The sequence below is a fragment of the Uloborus diversus genome, chromosome 3, assembly GCF_026930045.1.
Source record: "Uloborus diversus isolate 005 chromosome 3, Udiv.v.3.1, whole genome shotgun sequence".
Taxonomy (NCBI): Eukaryota; Metazoa; Arthropoda; class Arachnida; order Araneae; family Uloboridae; genus Uloborus; species Uloborus diversus.
The window spans coordinates 47,850,956-47,875,933 of record NC_072733.1 but is presented as its reverse complement, the minus strand read 5'-3'; the positions used below and the strand labels follow the sequence as shown (position 1 = coordinate 47,875,933).

At 32.1% G+C, this 24,978-nt stretch overlaps 1 protein-coding gene across 1 annotated transcript in view; it reads right to left on the bottom strand.

Annotated features, from left to right (window-relative positions):
* LOC129218341 (Bardet-Biedl syndrome 7 protein homolog) overlaps positions 1-24,978 on the bottom strand; it is a 122,929-nt gene that overhangs the window by 3,339 nt on the left and 94,612 nt on the right. The window contains exons 16-19 of the mRNA XM_054852580.1: positions 24,432-24,596; positions 24,213-24,322; positions 23,134-23,237; positions 20,208-20,331 (exon numbers count right to left, since the gene is read on the bottom strand). Of these exons, the coding sequence (XP_054708555.1) occupies positions 20,208-20,331; positions 23,134-23,237; positions 24,213-24,322; positions 24,432-24,596 (503 nt within the window). The remainder of the gene's footprint in view (positions 1-20,207; positions 20,332-23,133; positions 23,238-24,212; positions 24,323-24,431; positions 24,597-24,978) is intronic.

Sequence of the window (24,978 nt, the reverse complement as noted above, 5' to 3'; positions counted from 1 at the left end):
ATCGGAAGAGGGGGGGATGAGTGATTTTCACTTATTCAGAGAACTGTTTTTACCTTTATCATTTTTCTGAACGATATCCTTTTGATTGTTTTATCCTTTTTCACATGGGGGATGTTGCAGCGGTATTTCCCATTTGTTCTAGATGGGTAGTTAGTTTTTTACACTTAATATCTGAGGACGCTTTTTATCCTTTGAGTATGGCTGAAGGATCAAACCATCAAATACGGGAGAAAAAATAGTTAAGAAAACAACTGCTCAGTGGGCACTAGATAAATCAAGTTGTAATAAATATACGCATTCTGACACAAAGCAGCTTAAAACATTTTCTTTTTCTTACTTTTTTCAACAAAACGGTTCAAAACCTTGATAGTTTATTGAAATTTTTTAACTTTTCAATTTACAAAGTTTGAACAGAACAACGTCTGTCGGGTCCTCTAGTATATATATAATTATAATACAAGTGAAGGATATTGAAAAGACCAAACCCCAAAAGTCCATAGATGCGCAACGCAGCAAAACTAAAAAGCCAAGTAAATGTATAAAATATACAAGCCAAATAACAAGTTTTAAACAATTTTTAAGAATAATAATGATGAGAAAAAGAAAAATACAAGCAGCAATTAATAGAAAAAGTTGAATCAAGAGCTCATCAGCCGTGGAGAGGATTCAATAAGTATGGTCAAAAGACCAAAAATTTAAGCTACAAACTAAAAAGAGGGTGTTTAAAGCTCCAGTATATGCACGACAGAATAGCATATTGGGCTAAACGCACCACATGGTAAACTATATACAATAAACAAAAACTTAAACCTAAAATTAAGGTCCTTAAATAAATCTTAAATTTAATTCTAACAATCAAATTTCAACGCAAATGGAGCAGAATCACAGATTAGACGGTTACATTTGAGGCAGTGAGAATCAAAGGGATGCAAGTGGCAAAATTAAAAATTTGTAGATAACCAGTCCACATAGTAGGTAAACCCCTCCTCTGTCTTGGGGCAAGAGATAGTACTAGAAACCCTGGTAGGTGCTGCTGTGCAGCATGATTTAGGAAAAAAAAAATCAATGCAAGCCTACCTAGGCTATATGCGTTTTACTCAAAACTTGAAAATGTCCACTTATATCCCGTTGCTTCTCATTGCCTCATATGAGCCAAGAACGAATTTTACACATAATGCATTTGCAATTTATGCATGTCTTGTAACGTAACTTTTCGTTACACCGTGATGGAGTACTCTTTAACCAGTAGAACAAATAGATAAATAACATTACATTTGGTATCATTTTTGAACCGTTTTACCACTAGAAGCCATATTTAAATTAGGCAGTGATAAAGGAGTCCGCTGCCTATAATGCCATAAGCCTTATAAATGTGACTTTTACGTAATTATAAGTTTTTATATAGCTTTATCACTGTATTGCTTTTTTAAAAATAGCGATAGGGGGTAAAAACCATTGAGTATTTTATTTATTATTTTACATACGAAGTTATTCAAGGAAAAATATTTTTGTATTTCCACAAGAGAGTAATTCACAACTTGTTGCAATATTGCTTTAAAAAAATTAATTAAAAATTATAACTTTAATAAAACAAAGATTTTCAATTATTTATTTTTCAGTATTTTAATATACTACTATGAAGAAATTCACAAAAAAATGACAATATTCAACTACAAAAGAGCAACATATCGCAATAATGCGTGAAATAATTTTAAATCCGGTAAAAAATTTAGTAGGTTGATTGTTTTTGTTTCTTACATGAAATTAATTGAATATTACTATACTTGTCTTATCCCGACTTTAAGCCGACATTTTACTGTAGTTCAAAAGGACAGATTATCTTATTTAAACTCTATCTCAATAATTTTATGTGCAACACATTTTAAATTTTCGCAATCTGTACAGTTAAATATTAATTATTACACAAGCTAATTTTTATAAAGGACGCACGTCCCCGAACTCTGGTATATAGTACACATCTGAGAAACAGTTAATAGAAAAACAGAAACCTAATGTGCTTGAGATCAAAACTCTTTCTGTTAACCATTTTCTTAACCATTGTTAACCATTCATTGTTAACCATTTCCAAAAAAAAAAAAAAAAAACACATATCTCAAAAATGTTAAATATTATATGTTTTGAATGCGCTTTCGTTCAGGTTATTTTCATTTACAGTACAACTTCATTTTTCCGAACTAGCGGGGACCAAAGGCAATCCGGATAACGAAAGTCCGGGCAATTTCTAAAACACATTCGTAAATAAGCAGACTTATCTTTTATAACAGCAAAAAAACGCTGTAACAAAATTACATGGGATTGTTACTCGCAAACACTTAATCATTTATAGTTCAGCTGCTATGGTGTAGGAATGACACTCCAAATATGCCATGTTGTTTATTAGATGACTATAATTTATTGCACGTCCTATGCAGGAGTTGTGTATTTAATCAAAATAAAAAGCAAATATTTGGTACATTGACAGTTTCATTCCCGCTATCATAATTTAGAATTATATCATTTCACTGAATATATTTTTAACTTTAAAAACTTGATCTGGATAAGCCGGAGATCTGGATAAACGGGAGCAAGATAAACGAGGTTCTACTGTAATTATAAATATGTATCAAAAGTACCAAAGAAAAATTCAAGTTTAGAGCCGTAAAAAATAGCTGATTTCTGACACATTGATTGACGTTGATGATTTAAGCATATTTAAAATATTGTGTGGGTGGAAAAAATATATTGAAACTAAGTCGAAAATTTATTAGCCTACTTTCCCAGTAAAAGTCAGAAAAAGAAGAAAAAAGCATGAAAGAAGGTTTAATGCATCTTTAAAATATTGCGAAAAACAAAAAAAAATCAAAAATAAGTAAAATAATTAAATAATATTGAAAAATTAAAAATTGGAAAGTAGGGTATTGAAATGGGGGAAAATGTCTGTCGGTCTGTCTGTCTGTCGGTCAGTCTGTCTGTCCCCCCCCCCTAATAACTTTTGAATGAATAGTCCGATTCGAACAAACTTTTTTTTTGTTCGAAAGATCTCGGCGAGGACACCTCATTCCCATATTTCACTTTTTGATTTGAACTATTTTTTGCTCAATTTTAAACAGTTCAAAAAAACTTAACGTTAGCGCCTAGGGGGAAATTCAAGGCAATTCCGAACTGTGAGGCGAATTTGCTTCAAACTAACTTTGTAGGAAAAAACTTTTGATGAAAAACTTGCATATAAAACATCTTTTTGATTTGAACCATTTTCCGTTCAGTTTTGAACAGTTCAAATCCCTTAACATAAGAGCCTACGGGGAAACTGAAAGTCAATGCAGATTCAGTACTTGAAGGCGGATTTACTTCAAACAAATTTTGTTGGAAACAGCTCTTGACGCCAAATTCCAAACTTCGACTCCGAGAATTTAGGGACACCTGACTCCGACTCGACTCCTGTGCCCGATAATTAATCGGACTCCGACTCCCCGACTTCGACTCTGACTTCGTAGCTTTGGCAAAAATTAATACACGGAGGACAGATGACTGATTCTGATTTTTGGATATTCGACTCCGACTCCTTTATCCCAAAATGAGATTGACTCCGATTCCGACTCTGCAGCTATGGTTTTAACTGTGAAATAATTATTGTTGATATGATTCAAATTTATTTTCACGCTAAAGTTTTAATTTAGGCATTCAGTTTTCGGCAAATAAACTCGAAGTCATTCATGTTTCTACATAAAGATATACGCAGACGATTTTTTTTTTTTTTTTGACAATGAAAATTATTTCTTTAAGTTGACATTTTATTGTTTTTATTTATTTTGGTAACTGCATTAATTCATTAAAAAAAAAATTTTGGCAACAGGTGAAAAAGAAACGATTTTTTTTTTTTTGATATGATGTATTTATTTTAATAAGCTTATTAATTTTAATTATTATTTTTTCGTTTTGAAAGCTGTTAAAGAATTTTTTTAATGGAAAAAAGTGTATTAGCTGCTTTGTTTAAAAGGTGCTGCTTTTTTTTTTTTTTTTTTTTTTTTTTTTAAAGACGAGTGAGGAATATTTTATTCCTAGAAATCAGCTTAAAATATTTAAAAAATATTTTTGAAATAATTTGCGATTTTAGCTATTTTTGAGAATGTTGATCAGGTACTACAAAGTAGTATGGGTATATGGGAAAGTAGGCTCGTTTAGTTCTAGACAGAACTTCTTGTCGTTTTAGTTCAATTCATCCTCAAAATAACCCTAGTATTTTCTAAAGAAAAATGGGCAGCCTCCCGAACTTTAAATTGAATCTCCATTATTATAGTGCGAGATTTTTTTCCAAGAATGAGAAAAATTATAAAATTCAACAAATTTGTATTACATCATTCAAATTATATAAACAATGCCTTACCTACTCTCCTAACGTCTTTAGCATTTAACCACGATGATAAATAAGATGAAGATTGTTGGGGTCCACTTTTTCGTGGTGTTTTGCTCTCTTTCTGAATTCAGCTTTAGATAGTTTTTTCGACATATCTTAAAATTGATTTAAAACTATACAAGATGAGCAAAAAATATCCTGAAAACGGAGTAAAAAGCAGAAAAAAAGTTCGTGGTACGAGCTAGAGAAGATACTCTTTAGAGAATGGTTCTGTTGGATAAAGATTCTGGCTCCCATTCCTAAGCCATGGGCTTAGGGCCAAGGGAACAGTAACGATTTTCCCTTAGGCCCTTGGGGTGGGGTAGACAAGTTCTCGTCATTGTAAAAGCTGAGAGGAAGAGATCATGTTGACAGCTTTATGACGTTTAATTGTAGAAAAAGGACATTTGAGCATTTCCGCTGTTTTATATTGGTGTGTACTTCCCTCAGCTTAGCTCCCATATTCCTCCTCCGAGAGGAAAATTCTTAGATAAGATATAACAAGTATTGGTCACTGGGAGAAAACACATTCATGCTATTTATTGCGCCCTCCTATGCTCTCTCTCTGTCTATCCTTCCCACTCTTTACCCACATTAAACCATGCAAACTTTCTGCCAGCGCCTAAACAGCGTGTTTTTTTTTTGGGGGGGGGGGGGGGGCTTCTAATAACTTGTCCTTTTTTAAAAATTAAATTTAAGCATTTATTTAGTCAGTTTAGCGCCCCCAAAATCTGGCGCCCGGGGCACGAGCCCCGTCTGCCCCCCTCTAGTTACGTCCCTGCACTGACGCCTACACACTGCCGAGCCAGATTACAGTGGTGCATGGCTCGATCAGGTTGGAATGGTGCCAACTGGAAATGTATAGTCTTTAGCGACGAATCCCGCTTCCAACTGTGTCATGACGATCAATGAAGAGGTGTTTGGAGACCCCCAGGGCAGAGGGGGGATCCTGATTTCACTTTTGCACGCCACACTGGCCCTCAACAAGGCATTATGGTCTGGGTTGCCATTTCCTTTGATAACTGGACCCCTTCATCGTAATTAGAGGTACACTTACTGCACAGTGGTACGTCAACGACATGCTAAGACCTGTTTTGCTGCCGTTCCTTTTGCAGTACCCTGAGTTGGTTTTCAGCAGGACAATGCCAGATTACATAGGGCACGTGTTGCTATGAACTGTCTGCAAAATTGTCAAACTCTTCCGTGGCCTGCCAATCTATCTTCCATCGAGCATGCCTGGTATATGATGGGATTGCGATTGCATCTGGCAAGGAATGTTTATAACCTCGTCCAAAAATTGGAGCAAATTTGGTCTGAAATAAAATAGGACACCCTCCAGGAGCTTTATCCGTGTTTGCCACGCCATGCTTCAGCTTGTATCCAGGCTAGAGATGTAAAATTTCCGGAAATTTTGAAATGGTGGAAAAAAACCAGTTTTTACCCGTTTTTTTCGGGGAAAAATGGAAAATTTGATTTTTTTATGAATAAAATTTGGGTTTCTTAATAGCTCTGTGTTTCTTGGAACATATAAAGGGTTAACTATTAAAAAAACATATGCTATCCAGACATCTTCTTTTTCTGCTCGACAGAAATACACATAAAGGTAAGATTAATTAGAAAAAAAAAAACTTTTTTGTTTTATAACTGAGAGATTTCATGGTCAAACATCAGAAATAAGTCAAGCCGTCATTCAACCAATAATATTGGGTAATGTGTGTCTAATCATAAAAATAACATTTTCTATTTCAGATTACCTTTGAAACTTGAAATATTAATTGAAATTTTCGACTTTCAAACATAACTGATATTTTTTTGAAAGAAAAATAATGCAGTGCAACTTAACTGTCTGAAAATGAAAGCAATTGAGTTTTGATTTTTTCTAATCCAGTCTAAGTTCAAATCAAAACTAAATTCGTTTTTCTAAAGCTGAACCAAAACTTAAACTGAAGTTTCAGTTTACTCATATGGCCCTGCTAAGCACAGTAGTAAAAGTAGTCATACCAGCACTTTTGAACGAAACTGACTTATTATAATCAAGTTGTTCTTTGTTTTGTATTTTACTTGATAAATAAAATGTTTTAGGGTCATTGGATCAAGAACTACTTTTTTGAAAAATTCGAAAAACAAAAAAGACATCTGAATCAAATATATGGAAGAGTCAAACTTTAAAACACAGTATCTCAGCTTGAGCCGTACTGCAGATTTCACTTTTTTGCTTAGCACAGCAGTATTCAGGGTGCGGCAAAAAAATGGCGGGCAAAAAATGTATCGAATGGAAGAAAGGTAATTTCATTTTAATGAGTGCCTTATTAATTTTTGTCTCCCACTTTATTAGAAAATAATTTACAATATACTTCCTAATTTATGTATTGGTTTTCGGTTTTCTTACAATTTTAAGCAAAATGACTGCTATTTTAAGTTGTTTAACCAAGTAAAACGACAGTTTGTTTGCTTATATTGTGCCTCGGCAAACAATAATTGAAATGGTATGGCGTTTCAAGTGGCTTGGAAATGATAGTCGATGACCGGAAAGTGTACAAAAATGAACAGTTAACATTTCAGTTAATAGTCAGGTTATCCAAAGGTGAGTTCAATAAAGTCCTTGGGTTTCCACCAGAGAAGTCGTTCCTAAGATGGGAATTTGTGCCTGATAAGTGCGACTGAGCGAAAAAACAGCTGAAACAGAAGTTTTACGAGTTCCAAAAAGTTCAGGCATTCGTATGATTCCAAAGATGCCAGAAACGTTTGAGAAGGGCTTCAAGTTTACGCTGGAACTTGAAGCCCTTCTCAAAACGCCTTTCACTGATTTACCGTTCAACCAGCTCATATCCCCCAGAACAATAAGATTTGGTCTGTAGACACGCCAAGTACCTTAGGAAATCTTAAATATCGCTAAAATCCGAAGTGAGGCTTGGTCTGTGATGGAATCAGCACAAGCGACAAAAAAACTCTAGTTTTTCGTGAATGAGGGCCGTAAAAAAATTCAATTTTTCTGCAGTGGAAATAAACCCTTTCGGAAAAAAACGTTTTTTTTTCTGTTTTTTCGGAAATTTTCTGGTTTTATTCTGACTATTTTCATCTCTAATCTAGGCTAGAGGTTGATCAATACCTTATTGAACTTGTTACTGTAACACTGACATGAATTATTCAATTGTTCTGGGAATTTGATCATTTACAATTCTGTGCATTGTCTTCATATCCACCAATTTTCATCTCAATCGTATCATTCCTTCTTGGTGCGTCAATTTGTTTGTTATATAGTGTATTTTAACTATGATTAAAACAATCAGGGCTGTATACAAGGGGCAGGTTTATAGGGTTCAAACCCCCCTCTGAAATATTTCTAAACTACTCCAAATGATGATTTTTGTCTATAATAAAGGATTTCTCAACAAATGTGTTTGGTAAAACCCTCCCCAAACAAAAGTCTGGTTACAGCCCTGAAAACAGTGGGGTTGTTTTAAAACTATTGGTTAACTTATTATGCATAATATATTTCTAAAAAAAGAGGGTGCAACAATTATTTTTATTTAGAGCAGCATTTACATTTATAGAGAATATTTCATGTGCTCACAACTACAGTTGCCATGGTTCAATGAATCTGACATAAATTTTGGGAATGAGGTACTGAAAGGCAGTTTCTTTTTTTCTAGTTAAGCATTATTAACCAAGATGAAGCTAGGATTTTTTTAAGGCGTGAAAATACACCTTGTTGTGTTTTCAAGGAGTGAAAGAAGAAAAGGGGACTGCCATAATATAAAAAAACTAGTCGACCCGTGTGGAACTCCGCACTGTGCTTCAAATCCTTTCATGTGGCATTTCACTCTTTAAAAATTTTAGAGAAAGAACATTATGAAGAAGAATAAAAAAGTTAATGGATTAAAGTAAATGGAAAAAAGTAAATGCACAAAAGTAAGCATGTCATTTGAAGACATCAGCAACAAAACCTCATTAAATACAACGTTGTGATAATGTGATCATTGCTCATCTTTTGGTTGTACGTATTTTCAATGCAAACATAAATCATTAAAAGTGTGATTGAGTGACTCATGAAAAAGCAGTTATTGTGCATGCGAAAAAACGGGTTGTGGCAAATACTGTCCTGCTTATGTGAGCATCTGAAGGGGAAAAAAAAGAAACATTAAAAGGATATTTATTGGCAAGGATTTGAACTGGCGCCATTCTGATTAACAGCAGGACACTCCAACCAACCAAGCAGTTGTGTCTTCGTTTTTGAATGCTATTCACTGAAGCAGTGTGTAATAAAAAACAGCAAAAAAAAGCTTTTTGCCAAAAAAAAAAAGACAGACCATGCCTCTATGTTTTGTCATTCATTAGCCAGCATGATACACTGTAAAATAATTCGTAAAACACTGCATTTGATTAAGGAATGAGGAAGATCTGGTGTAGCAATTGAAACCAACATTCTAGAGAAGTAATAAATTAGATTGAAAATAAGTGTTTTTATTTGTGAAAATTGATACAATTTCGCATAGCTTTAACCATTATGGATTGAAAGCAAGCACATGTCTTTCTTTTAATCAAACATTTAAAATTCAAAACCAAAACCCGTTGAACCGAGTCCATTTTTTAAGTGTAATTTTTCGAATGTAGACAAAATGCATCCCCCCCCTCACCGAAAGCAGAGGAGTAGAAGATGATTTCTTACTAATGAAGTTGATAATAATTTTAATGTTTTACATCCTATTCGAATAAATAATTAAAGGTTTACTGGGTAAAACTCGTAATTTCAATTTGGCCTAGTATTTTTTCATTTATATAAAAGGTTGAACACTGCTATGAGAAAAATATACATTTCTGCATACAATTTTTCTGCACAAAAAGGATTCCCTTGAGAACTGAATTTTTAAATCTAATACTTTTTTTATGCTTAGTGGTCTGAGCGGAGTCAAAGCTTAAAAAAAAGAAAGAACACCCTTTGATTAATAGTCAACTTATCTGAATAATAACTTTATCCTGCATAAAGGAGTGGAAACGCCAAGTTGCATTTCCGTCGTATTTATTTTATTTTCTTACGTGTGTTATTTGTTGTATGTTATGAGTACATGTAAGGTGTAATATTAATCTAAATTAGCTATAATGTCGGACGGCTTGGGCGGGCTTGAAGTTCAGCTAGTTTATAGCCGAACGCTCTACCGAAAAAACTTATCAATTTAACCAAACAACTAAGTCCAGTGCTTTTAAGCTTTATTAAAGAAAGAAAAAGGAAACAGGGTAATTGTATTTTTTTCCCGCCAAAAGTGAAGCAAAAAATTGGAAAATTGTATTAAAAGAAATAAGAAAGATCTTGTATACTGACAAAAAAATAATCCACAGAAATAATATATAAGATAACTTTTCAAGTGTAGTAAAAACGTGACTGGCAATTTGTTTTTTGCCGAAAGAAGAAAATAAAATGATATTTTACCCATCAAGTTGTTAGTAATTTTAATGTTTTACTTCACATTCTAATAAATATTCATAGTTTAACTAAATCAAAAGCGTAATTTCAATTTGTGGTAGAAGTTTTTTTATTTGTACAAATTGTATTGGATCAAAAACCGTCATTAGAAGAATCTACATTTCAGTATAGGATTTATTTTCGTTTCGGAACAAAAAACTATTCCATCGTAGTCTGAAATCTTAAACCTGATACTTATATTTTCGCTTACATTATGATTTAGCTTTCTGACCGGAGCCAAAGCTTTAAAAACAAAACAAACAAAAATCTACAATTAAGAACCAATATAGCTACTTGTTGCATGAAGTTTTTGCAACAGCAAGGAGCATATCAATCTGATTTATTTTATTACCTCACTTGTATTATTTATTGTTTATATATGTTCATGTAATGCATGATATTTGTCTAATTTTTTTTATGCAGATGGTTCGGGTTGAGCCCGAACACTCGTTTTTCTGATTACTATTCAAACACTCTGCCGATCGAGCTATTCAGCTCTGGCAGTCACAGAGCAAGTTAAACTAATAAATTCAACTGAAAACCTCAGTTGGTGCATTAAAACAGGATGTTTTGACAGAAAAAATCAATTTTTAGACCGTGGGTCTATTTTTGTCATTAGCCTGCACGATTAGCTTTAAAATGCGATGTAAATCAAAGAATTTGATCAAGAATTGAGGAAGATCTCGCGTAGGAACAAAAAACAGGCTACAGAAATAATATATAAGGATAGTTAAGATAATGGCAAGGAAGGAAGAACTGTGTACTATTTTAATTTGCAACACTTAAAGTGTTTGTCATTTGTATTTAAAAGAATAAAGGATTAAAATATAATAGGCGGGGACACCATAAATTTCAGCTTTAATTTTATAAACAAATTAGTTTTCTTAGGACATCATTCATGACAGCAGGATTACTGTTCTTTGGAATTTCCTACATTAACAGATAAGCACTAATCTAATTTTTTCTGTTTTCAGAGGTTCAGGGTTAAATTAATGAGTGGTTTCAGTCTTGAAATTTTAAAGTAGGAAAATAAATCATTTAAAACAGAGTATGTGAGAATTAAAACATGTCCTTTCATAACAATTTAAAGGTTAAAAAATGCATTGTACTGCTAAGCCTAGCTTTTAAAAAGTTGATACATAACATACATACTAACATAAGTGGGGCAGGTTGGGACAATGTTCCACCAGTGTACAGTACAGAAAAAGCCTATTTCATTGTACTTTATCAATTTAGTGAAGGGTTTAAATGAACTAAAGTTGAGAAAAGGGCTTCTGCTCTTGAAACAGCAGCAGAAAATGTTCTTAGTAATAATAATCTATATATATAAAAATGGATGTATGTTTGTGGGTATGTGTGTATGTTCCTCATACAAATCCACAGTTTTCGTTGGATTTCTTTCAAATTTGGCACAAAGGTAAATTGTTGCTCAGAAATTCCTATAGGCGGGTGTTTGGAATTTTAAAACGACCCAAAGAGGTCTAATTTCATATTTTGAGTCATAAAATTACTCTTTTCTGCACGAACGAATTTTTGTAGTTATAAATTTAGTCTAAATGAAAAGCCAGTAAAAAACTGCCCTGGATGAAAATTTTTCAAAGATTAACTTTAATCGTTAAATTTGTGAACCTTGGTTCAAAGCAAATGAAAACGGTTATCAACATCTAACCACCAGGAGCTATTTTAAATGCTATCGACACAAAATGTATCCTGAACGATTGCTGTCAATGCTATTTAGCGAGAGCGTTAAAGCATGTTCGGCGAGAAAGCCGTCGATATAAGAAATGATGCTGTACATCGTTTCTTAAACTGCGACCTACGAAGCCCCAGGGGTCCATTGGTGCTACTTGATTTGAATACTACCGTTAAATTATAATTTTTAAATATTGTTTAAGTATAAAATCCACAACAGTAAGGGTTGCGTATAATTTTTGAATAGTGTTTTCCCGTTAATAGCAGAGAAAATACGAACATGAGTAAGGTAGTAATATTTCATTCAATATTGACGTACAATCTTTGAATGTTTCAGCATTAGACTACTTTTATTAAAACCACATCTATTTCATCCTTGCAACATAAATTTAATTTAATGTTCTATGATCCTTATGAAACCAATTTGCAATATATAAATTTTCTTTATACTATTCCTTGATTTACGTCGAATCTTTAAGAAATTTGGTTCAACTATAACCGATAACTTAATTCGGTTTAATAAAAGTCGCTCCAGAACAGGAAGAAAGAGCAATTTATTTGCTTTATTAGTACCCAAAGAACAGGGGTACTAATAAAGCAAATAAATTGCAAAATAATCATAGTAATGCATAATAGCGCATTCGGAATTTATCTTTCAAAGGGGAGGGATGTGGTCAAGGCTTTCCTTACATGTATCTATATATATAAAAATGGATGTATGTTTGTGTGTGTGTTCCTTATACAAATCAACAGTTTTAGTCGGATTTCTTCCAAATTTGGCACAGAGGTAAATTATTGCTCAAGCCTTCATATTGGCTGGTTTTTGGAATTTAAAAAAGATCCAAAGAGGTTAAAGTTTATATTTTTAATCATAAAATGGCTGTTTTTGACGTAACGAATTTTCATATTTTTATGAGTTTGGTCTGAATGAAAATCCTGTAAAAAATGCCCTAAATGAAGTCTCTTCAAAGATTAACTGTAATCGTTAAGTTCGTGAGCCTTGGTTCAAAGCAAATGAAAATGTTCAGCAACATATAACCACCAGGAGATATTTTAAATGCAATCAACACAAAAAGTATACTTAACAGTGGCCGTAAAGTCGATCAGCGACAAGCATAAAGCATGTTTGGCAAGAAAGTCGAACGGAAAAGAAATGCTGCTGTTAATTGTTTTTTGAATAGCATCTTGCAAAGGAGGAATGCATTGCGGTCTCCGACGGTTCTACTTGCTTTGTTATTTCCATTGCAGTAATGGTAGAGCGAAATTATGGATCAGTATTTTCCACATGAACAGCCCAGAAAATACCAAAATTAGTTTGGTATCAATAATTCATTCATTATCTATGTACAAGCTTCAACAATTTAATGTTGGATGGTCCTTAAAACCAACATGCATAAGTTCTTTATACTATTCCATGATTTACATCGGATCTTTACATAATTCGGTTCAACTAAGTTTAATCGCTGAAGGCTAACAAAGAACAGGGGTAAAAAATACTAATTTCTCAAATAAATTGCAAAATAATCATATTTGTGCGTAGTAGCGTAACTGGAATTTGTTTTTCAAGGGGGAGGAGGGATGGTCATGAGGTTTCTTACATGCACATAAACTACCATACTAGGATTGCCAATGTGTGCTAAAACTAAAGGTTGTGCACCTTTTTTATCCGCAAAACCACACGGAAATATAATTCGGCGGAATTCATAGAGATTGGGAGGGTTGGAGTTTTAAGTTTGGAAAAAAATGCAAATAAATATTAATTTAAATTTAAAATGTATTAAACTGCAAAAAATTGTTACGTTGTTTATATAAACAAATTTCTTCATTTGTAATTTTATATTACCTTAACGCTCGAATAATAATACACCTGATGAAGCATCTTCGCCGACTAGCAATAATTTTACATCTGTTAGCTGGTATGATGCAACTTTTGACAGAGATTACTATTGAAAAAGGCATGATGAAATATTGCTCCACAATATGAAGTTTTTTCTTCATCGTGAAATAAACTGAACAAGCTACATTCGCAATTACAAAGCTCAGTTCGATAACTGCTATTGTAAACAATCAAAAAATATTGGAAGTTTGTAGCTACCACTAAGCATTTCAACCGTCTTTAAAGAAGTGCTGTGAGATATGAATGAAAAATTATCACTGTAAGAGCTTAAATTTTCTTTAACAGTATAGGGATAAGGTGAAACACTTTGTATCTCACGTGTAACCACAATGGACCTTTTTTAAACTTCAAGAGATTGTAATCTTCAGTGAGACTTTCGTTTTCTATCACGAACAACAAATCATAAGAGCAGTCGATTAAGTGCTGTAGATGCATTTGAGATGTAACTATTTTCGATATAGATAGCTTTATGTTACTTGCTCGGTCGGTTTCACTCACAAATGTACTTCTTCTTGCTGCTGGGAGGGGGACTAAGAACAATATTTAGGAGAAAATTTTGAGTTAAATTTATGGATCAGAAAAATTTGAATCATTTAAGTTTTAAATTTTTAGACTACGTTTCAAAACGAAAAATACATTTCGTTTACTTTTAAGCTGTGGATAAGGGGAACAAAATATGCAACAAGATTCTGTAAAATATAAACAAAAGATTTGTCTATTAGGCAATTGTAAGTACAAACAAGACGTTTCTTTTTAATTTCACAGACTGCAAATAATATTTTTAAAAAATCTAACACAGATATTGACCAAAATGCGCACGCCTACTTCTTTCTCTATAACGCAGTTTAATTAACGGTTTTTAAATAGTTCGTTCAATAATAACTGTAATGTAGTCAATGGACCCATTCCCACCTCTCACGACCACTGTCTCTCAATAAATTAAAATTTTGGTGTTCTCTAAGGAATACTCTGTCTAAAGCAACAAAACTTAAACACGTGCTCTCTCTACCTGCATCAGTGTGAGATATCATGTATAACATTTACGGCAAGTATTAGGTTTTAAAAATTTGAACAAGAACTTAAGTCTTGACAAATTTCAAATCGTTACAAGACATTAGTATTACTGTCTAACTATCATTTTTACCTACGAAAATAGAAATTTGACGTCAATATAAGAAAATAAAATGTAGCTGACGTGCATCTTTTTATGCAAGTTACACTTATCCAATTTTACTCTATGGCATGGCACTAAACCACCATGGAAAGAGTGAGCAAACACATTTTGTAAAGTTTTTTATAGTAAGCAAACTTTTTCTGCGAAATGTGCTTGCCTGAAAACATACAAAACAACCTATCACTTGGTCGCTTCATTCGAAAAACACCGCCAAAAAATCCGTAAAATGGAGTGTTATCGTGTTTCAACAACAGATGCTGAATTCTTTATTTTCTGTACGGTGGGTTATCTGTTTAGCTTTTGGACATTGAGGATGATTTTAAGTTAATCTGAAAATATTTAAACTGTGTCCAAGAAGACTATTTTGTATATATTTGTGACTGATAATAGGGATTGACTTTTTTTTGGCAAGCTCACGACTCTTTCTAAGGAAACATTCAATGATTTATTTCCGAATAAAATGTATGTGAAAAGTACTGTTGTATTTTTTGATGTATTGGGGAAAACAAAACCTACAAAGGCAGCACAATGCTTTTCTTTCGAAGCATCACGTGGAAGGTTTTCCCACAAGATGTGCAAAAGACAATCATTTGTCTTTGCCATTAAGACAATTTATGTACCGCCCGTCTGGATTTAACCTCAGACAACGTACCAGTGGACACTACAGAGCCCAAAAAATATTCCTCATACTTTTTTGCTTTAAGTTGATGTTACTTTTTCGGTAAATGCTTAATTTTCTGTGTTATTTAAAGTATTTTGAAGGTTTGAGCCTAGAAAGCGGTGTGAATGTAATTTTTTACGTTCATTTAGATAGAATTCATTCATTTGATTATCCAAAAGATATGTTGCATTGAAAAGCACCCGAGCAACGCCAGGTAATAAGCTAGTATTTCAAATAGAAAAGCTGCTAAAACATATGGTTTGAGTAAAAGAACTCTTAAGACGGTATATAAGTAAATTTAAAATGAATATGGAACCTAATGAAATTTGTTAGGCTGTAAGTTTGAAAATAAAGATTTTTTAATCAATTAGGATTAGTATTTTTTATTCATATAGTTTTTTTTTCTAGTGTCCCAAGGTGCCCTGCCTAGTGGGGCAGGTTGGGATGCTGTAGTTATTTTAAAATTTTTATTATGAATATTTAATTTGATGAAATGATGAAGTAAAATAAAATTTAGTTGAATCAAAAATGTCTACATTACATGTTCAGCTTGTTGAAAATTGATTTAGAAATTAAATTTCTAAAAATCATTATCTAAAAAGCGTCCCAAGGTGCCCCAACTTTCCCTACTTTAAAAATTTCAATTGTAAATGTAAGCTTGACTAATTTTCTGAAAATTATTTTCACTTTTCAATATGATCTTGAAAAGGGGAGCTTTTGATACATGATTGCAAATACACAGTTCAAGCTTTATATATATATATATATACCCCAAAGCAGAATACTACTAAATTTGCGACGTACGTCGCAGAACAGATGCCTGAGCTGCAGAACAATTCTGTTCAAATGTGAGAGGAAAACTGACAAATTTTCTGCAGAAATTCTGCATATTTCATTGAAATTTCTGCAGAAACCACGGTGCCGAAAATTTGTAGAAACCGCGATGCCAAAAATTTGCAGAAACCGCGGTGCCAAAAATTTGCAGAAACCGCGATGCCGAAAATTTGCAGAAACCGCGGTGCCGAAAATCTGCAAAAACTGCGGTGCAGAAAATCTGCAGAAACTGCGGTGCAGAAAATCTGCAGAAACTGCGGTGCAGAAAATCTGCAGAAACTGCGGCGCAGAAAATCTGTAGAGTTTGCAAATTTCTTAAAATTAGTAGAAAATCTAAAATTGTCTCAAATTACGATAATTTGGGGGAAAGCTCGCGATGTTGAATTCGATTAGTCCTTTGTAGGTTTTTCCCAATCGATCTTCATCCACTACAATTTCCGCCGTGCATGTTTAGGAAACATGCCAACATGTCCATCGCTGGAAATTGCGTGTCTTGTTTAAGATTTCAATCCTTTTGCATCCAGAAAATATTTTAATTGTTTTGAAGTGTTTTATTACATGCAACCCAAACTCAACTCATTCTATTTATTATTTCAGTGATTTCTTTGTTTAGTAACATTATTTTAATTGCTCCTTCATGCCATGTAAAATTAACCAAAAAATGTGGTTTGACACCTAGGTTCGGATTTTTATAAAATTTTGTATCTTTGCTCTTTCTATGCATTTTGGAAAGCATATAAACTATTTTTGGAGAATCCCAATCGGTTTAGGTTTGACACCTTGTTAAAGTTTTTTTGATTTTATAGTTTTCATGATCAACTAATTTTCCAAATTCAGTGCTCTTTAATTAGTCATTTGGTTGAAAGCTATGATGTTTCCGGAAATATCTCATTTCCACAAAAATAAATAGTAACAGTCCAGTTAAAAAAAAGCTATGTGAAATGATTTTGATTTTTGCCACCCAACTTGTTTAAAATGTCACGTTTTTTCGCGTACAATGCTTAAAGTACTTGCAGAACAATTTTAGTCAAATGATTTTCCGTTGCAGAACATCGTAAAGTATTCTGCTTTGGGGTATATATATATATATATATATTAGGGTGGTCCTTATTTTTGAAGTTGTAGATATTTTACACGACGCCCCCTCAATTTGTTCCATTATACAAATAAATGATTCATGCAAAATTTTAAGTCTATCTATGAATATTAACACGTGCCCCTAGGGCCCCCTTTTTTGAGTTTTAAAGAAAAAATTGCGGATTTTCTGATTTTTATGTAAAAATGTTCCTAGGTTTCATATTTAAAGTAATTTTGAACTTCAATAGATGTTGCTACTTCCAGACCAACCATTATCTCACTTTCATTCTGTAAAATTTTACATATTACATAGGGTACATGTACACCAATGGCCTTGGGACAGGAATACCGCTATTCGCGCTCGTTTCAAACCAAGCGGCAGGGGAACATTTATTTCCACCAAGATGGACACAAGGGATTCTAAAGGCCATTAATGAATGGCCTAGGCCATTAATGAATGATTTTTGACATCAACAAATTGTCTCCTCCAGGCTTTGGGGGTGTTTATTTAGAAAACTTTCTGTTTATGTAATAGGTGTAGCAAATAGGGTCACTAGGTTTCCATGCTATAAATATAAGTAATGACAATTATATTTTAATTTGCTGTTCTTTAGTTATATACTTAAATGTTTATGCATTCTTATAATTTAAATTTTGAAAAATCCTCGATTACCCTACCATAAAAATAAACTCTATTTTCCATATCTAAAATATAAATTTTAAAAAATTCCAGATCGGAATAATGTGAAAATCTATACTTTAAACTGTCTTCTATTTCAGTACATAGTCCTTTATTATCATCAAATTCCTCTTGTAATTCACAATATTTAGAAACCGAAATGGGTATCTATCCTAACCTGTTGAATCTTTTTTCTATATCTGGTCTATCACAACGCAAAAAAGCTTGACAACTATTGAGATCTGCTCGCATTTCATCAATGTTAGACAAATGCCATATTAGGGACAAAGATGCTGCTCATTTATTAACAGTCTATGTAGATGCAGTAAATTTAAATCCAAATAACCTTATGATCAATCCTACATCCCTTAAGAGAGCAAGAGAAAATCTTCGAGATGTAAAATCAGATTTCATGAATTTAAATTTAGATTCTTTAGTTATTCCCTGGGATACAAAGCTACATCCAGATGTAACTGGAAAAAAACACCGATAGGCTTACTATGATAGCTTCAGGTTCCAATGTTGAACAGCTACTCAGAATTTCTGAGATATTTCTTCAGTTGTATATGATATCTTAGATGATTGCTCTTTATTGCTAACTGTTCAAACTGTAGTGTTTTATACAGCGGCTTACAATACCAGCCTTATAAATTGTGCATGTAATTTTTTCGAGCAAAAGCTGAACGGTGATATATTGCACTTGTATTGCTATCATCATGCACTTGAAATCGTACTGCAGAGTGTCTTTAAAGAAGTTCTTGCCTTTCTTAGTTCTAGATTCAATATTCCATTATTTAAGCGCTTCAAAATTCAAAAATTACACATACCACTTATATTCTAAAAGAAGAATTTGATGACATATTATTGTTCATAGAAAGCGGAATTAAGAAATATTACAGAGAATTCTCATAACATGTAATAATATTTCTTGGTGAAGTCCTCCCTCCTACAGGGATATGTTTTCGGCAACCTGGAGCTTGTCCCTGACCCAGAGGGGTGGCAAAAGGAATTACTTGTTTGAAAATTTATATATTTAGGAAGCAAAAACAACTTAAATTGACACTACACGAAGAGATTGCCTGTAAATGCTGTTTCACAGTTAAATGTTGTATAAAAATATAGTTTTTCGCAGTAACCCATTCTAGGCCTTTTAAATTAATATAAAGTCTAGTGTCTAAAAAACCTGCAGCGTACAAAATGATGACAAACATGCAATAGAAGCAGTGATTGAAAAATTCATAAATCACTTATGGTACTTAGGGAATGAACTAGTAGCTTTGTCCGTATTGGATGAAGGAATTAACTTTGAAAATAGGAAAAGACTACTTCAAAAAAATACTTGCTGAATAGGAAGACGTGTCTGATGACTGTATGAAAAATTTCAAACAACAGTAGATGATTTAGAATACTTTCTTAGTAAAGATCTTCCTCTTTATAGAATCAATTACAAGTCAATAAAACTGTTTAATAAGTTACAAACACCAAAAGATGTTTTTCTATTTGATCCTGATTCATGGCAAAATGAAGGAAGCTATTTAAAGGGAAGAGATATCGTTAAAATGTTGAAAGTTGTGAATGATACAACTGAAAGACAAGTACGATTAATCGAAGAATTTCACAATCAATTTTACCAAATATGAGTCACAAAAGCAATTTAGTATTTTGCAGACACTCCAAGACTATCGAGAAAAAAATGCACACAATTGAGATACATTGAGAAAAGTGTACGATTAAGGTAAAGTTTCTAAAGCAATATTTCATTCTTATTCAATGTAAAATCTTTAGACAATATGAAGTAATTAAAAACATTAATTTTAGTGCTACCTCGCTGTAAAAATATTTTGCAAACATAGGAGAAACGATGTACGGGATCTGAAGTAAAAACTCGAAGATCTGTGAGAAAATTATCAAAAGTGTTAAAGTTCAACGTCCTACGGGCATGTGTTATTATTGACCGATCGAGTTCAAATTTTGCACCGATTACTTTTTATTATAGTGTCACAAAACTAGGGGGCGTCACTTGTTGAATTCCGAAAAAAAATATTTCCCATATAAATAAGGACCACCCTTATATATATATATATATATATGTATTGGATTTCAGGTGTATTTCTTCATCCTTATTACCATAATGTAAGCTTTGAATCCAATAGAATTCAGTTAAAAGCAATAGTTGATTTCCAAGATTAGCCTTAACATTTTAAAATGAAAGCTACCATGCCAAACAGTATTTGGCCATTGTTATTATTTTTTCTGTTAATACATAATGCTGACTTATGCATAGCAATAAAGTTATTCTAGCATAGATGCCAGAAAAAAAAGAGAATAAGATAACATACCAAACAATCTTTCAAGATGACAGGGTTGCCTTTTATATTCCAATTGCAGTTGCTCAGAATGGTCTAAAATTTCTTGATATTCAGGAGCTAAAAAGCTTAAATCACTTTCATGAACTTTTAAATCCTAAAATTATCAAGGAAGGATATAATAATAGGACAATCAACACATTTTTTATTACTTTATAATACAATTTGTGTTAACTCAACAAACCCAGCAATGAAAAAACAAAACGAAATTGAGTGTCATGTTAGTAACTTTTATCCATGTCAAAGAAAATACAAATATCTAAATTAATAATTGTTTTGTGAAACATAAGCACAGGTTTCTTTATCATGTTGCAAAAATTGCTCCTAGAACCTAGACCTAGAAAACCAAGTCAGTTCCTGATTTTTAGTTTCAATAGCTAATTTGGAAGGCAATGTGAACAGATTGAAAATTTCTTCACTGATTTTATACAAATAATAATAAGTTGTCTAAAATTAAAATTCTTTTACAATGAAAGCTCTTGATTTCAAATTGATTTCTCATAGAATAGGAAACATTTAGAACCACTTAGTAGAGAAAATTTCTTCTTCATACAAAATGTTTGTGTTTGATTGTCAGTGTTTGTTATACATGATTTATGTTTAAAAAAATTACATTTATTTAAAGATTAATGATATTTCAGTACTTAATATTTTACTCCTTTATTGCTAAAACTTAGTTTAAAATTTTTTTCTCCTTGTATTAATTTTTGTGAAAAGCTGTCGATCACATTAACCAATTTAAAAATTGCTGATCCGAATCAAGTGTCATGAATATAAACAACTAAATTAACAACAACAGAATGAATTAATCTTAGGATGAATAAATCTTACAGAAGAAAATCAGTTTCTTAACATTTAGCACTATATGCTATTCCCCAAAGCGGAATACTACTAAATTTGCGACATATCTCGCAGAACAGATGCCTGAACTGCAAAACAATTCTGTTCAAATGTGAAAGGAAAACTCAGACAAATTTTCCGCAGAAATTTCAGATTTCTGTGAAATATCTGCAGAAACTGCAGATTTTCGGCAAATATCTTCCAATTCAAGACAGAATTTTGCAAATTCTGCAGATTCCTTTAAATTAGAAGAAAATCTAAAGTTCTCGGAAATTACGCTAATTCAGCGGAGAGCTCGCGAAAAATGTTGAATTTGATGTCATCTGCAGGAGCTTTAGATTCACTTTGAACTTGAAAAAAAGTGCAGAGTTTGCAAAATTCTATCTTCAGTTGGAAGACATTTTCAGAAAATTGGCAGTTGTTGCAGATTTTTGGCAAAAATTTCATATTCTAAATCTGAAAAGATTCAGATTTTTCAAGCATTTTTAGTTCCCATTTTCCTTATTTTTCCCAATCGGTCTTCACCACTGCATTTTCTCCATAAACATATTTTTGGAAACATGCCAACATTGAAACACGTCCGTCACCGAAAATTGCATGTCTTGTTTGAGATTTCAATCCTTTTGCATCCTGAAAATATTTCAATTATTTAGAAAGTTTTGAAGTTTTTTATTATATGCTACCCTAACTTTACTCATTTTATTTATTGTGTTTTAGTAATTTATTCATTAATTAACATTATTTCAATTGCTCCTTCATGCCAAAAACTGCAGTTTGTCACCTAGTTTTGGATTATTATGAAATGTTGTATCATTAATTACTCTTTCTATGCATTTTAGAAAGCATATAAAATAATTTTGGAGAATCTCAATCGGTTTAGGTTCCACAGGAATGCGTAACAACAGTAAAGTTTTAAAAACTGAAAAAAAAACTTCCTGTATGAAATGATTTTGATTTAGGGCTCCTGATTTGTGGAAAAGGTCACATTGGTTGCTCGTGTATACAATGCTTGAAGTACTTGCAGAACAATTTTGGTCAAATGATTTTGTGTTGCAGAATGTCAACAAGTATTCTGCTTTGGGGACGCTATTATTACCACAAAGTTTCTTTTTAATGAATTCAGCTTTTATTTTGATACAAAAAAGTTTTTTTTTATTTCTCAGACAATTTAATAAATTACTTAGCTTTCATTTTGATTTAGGGCTCCTGATTTGTGGAAAAGGTCACATTGGTTGCTCGTGTATACAATGCTTGAAGTACTTGCAGAACAATTTTGGTCAAATGATTTTGTGTTGCAGAATGTCAACAAGTATTCTGCTTTGGGGACGCTATTATTACCACAAAGTTTCTTTTTAATGAATTCAGCTTTTATTTTGATACAAAAAAGTTTTTTTTTTATTTCTCAGACAATTTAATAAATTACTTAGCTTTCAGCTCACAAAAGTTTGATTTCAGCAAGGACAGTATAACAAAACAATTATTTGAATGGTGTAAAATGATAAACGAAGAATCTTGTTTCCGCTTGTCCCTGTAATACTACATTATGCAATATGCAACAAAAACCAGCAAAGAAATCGCTTTCCAAATAAAGGGGGGGGGGGCATTGAATTTTTTGCCATTGTGATAACAAATAATCTTTGGGACAATTTTTGCACTTTTTTTTTTTTTTTGAGATTACATTTTTGCATTGTTGTGATATTTTTGAATGATAGGTGTACAGATTGACACATTTAATTGTAAAAAGGAAAAAAAAACAGAACTGAAATCTCTAATAAGTTTTTATCTACACTTTTTAGAATATGAGAATTAGTCATAAGACAGGCCATACCAATGCTATTTCACTGAAATTTTTATTTTTAACGAGAAAACATTTAAATTTTCACAAGTATTGAACGTTTTTTGCTTAAGAAGTATAAAAATATGTGGGAAAAAGTTTTTTTTTTTCAAATACTAAACAGAATACAAGTGTTAGTGTAAAACACAAACTTTTGTATAATCATCCATATGATAAATAATCAAATAACATAAAATTATCTAATCTTCAAAAGAAATACAATACCTTAAGCGCATCAATCACTTGAACTTTCTTAGCCAAAAGTAGTTGGTATTCAAGTTTAGGATGAATAAATCTTAACATATGGGGGACACTCTCTTCATTGATATCTGAAAAATTTCAGAAGAGACCATTCACAAATTGAAAACTCTTAAAAGAAATATTAACTTCTGTAAGAGTATAAATGTTTTTAAGAAACCTGGAAGAAAAAAAAAAGAGCAAAAACTCTGAAATTTATGTATATGCTCAGGTTTTATACAAAATTGTATTTCTAATTAATACATTCTGTAACCACCAAAAATTGTGATTTATTGCATTAAAATCAATTATTGCACTATATTTGAACACTTTCTTTTGCACAATTGCATAAATGTCGAAAATTTTGGTTACTATTATGAAAAAAAAAAAAAAAAACTCATGGGCACAAATTGAAACTTAATGAAGAATTCAACTTCTACATAACTGGATTAAATCAGCTCTAATTCATTAAAAATGTAGTTTTGGACACTTTCGGATAGTTTTGGACCAGAGGACAAAATTACGTTATTCACCATGGTTTTTACTGTAGTGTCCAAAACCTTGCCAATCTTGCTTTTGTGCAAAATGTCTCAATGTTTTATTTCATTTATTAATCAATTGTTTGGAATTACTTTGCACATAACAATTAGCTTTTTCTCTTTTCTATTGAAAGAATTGTATTTCAATTACAATATATTTGTAGTTATAGTTCATGAACATCAACAAACATTACTTTGATTACTAGTTGAGCCATCTTATAGGGTAAGAATCAAAAACTAGTATACATAATAAAAAGTTATTGCCACTTTGTCTTATTTTAGACAAATGCCTAACAACATTTTGGATGCCTAAGTTTGATTTTAAAGTGCGATAAGATTTAGTTCTAACATTACTTTTAGTGCGTTTCCTACATTTTGAAAAAGAGCTAAAAGAGTATCAACACTTCAATTTATCATAACTTCTAATGATAAACTCAAGAAAATTATATACTTTTGAATAAACAATGAAAATGTCTCAGAGTTATATTAATGACAGGGAAATGAAACTAAAGCAAGTGATCAGTTTACCAAATGAAATGTCCAAGCTAATTTTTTTCCTTGTAGCTTCTCGAGTTAAAACATCTTTCAGAATTGAAATTGTAGAAATATTGTCAGACTTAAAGATAGATTCTCCTTTTCTATGAAACACAAAATAGAGATCAAAGAAAAGTTAATGCACCACTATTAGAAGAAGTTACTTTTAAATCTCACAATTTTAAAAAATAAGCATCTGAATAAGGAGCTTACTTGTAATAACAATATAATACAGTGTCAAGAAAAGTCGACTTAAAATAGAATGTTGCACATTCACCAGGTGGCATTCTTTCTGGAACTTCAGGCATACAGAAAACAATCCAAGAATGAATTTCAGCAAGAGTAAAGGCTCCTCTTAGCATTAAAGTATTCAGAGGTCTAAAATTATACATATAAAAAAATTATTTCCAGATTTGCTTGAATATATATAGTAAATTTAACTTTTTTAAATTCAAACTTAAGAAATTTCAAACACTATATGAGAAACCATTACACCGATAAACAAACAATAGGAAACTTTTAACAAATTTAAGCAGCGATACCTGTTGGAATTAGAAAAGTTTTAATAAACAAATGAAGTTGGTTTAAATTTCAGAGACATCTTTGCTTAAATATAACAAAAAAACAATTTTTAGACTTTTACAGTGCTTTGTTTTCGCAGAAAAATGATCATTAAAGTGAGTGTCATTTAAATGGGTTTTGTCAAACAATATCGCAAAGTGAATTTTATTAAGGACAAGAAATAAGTAATTGATTTGCA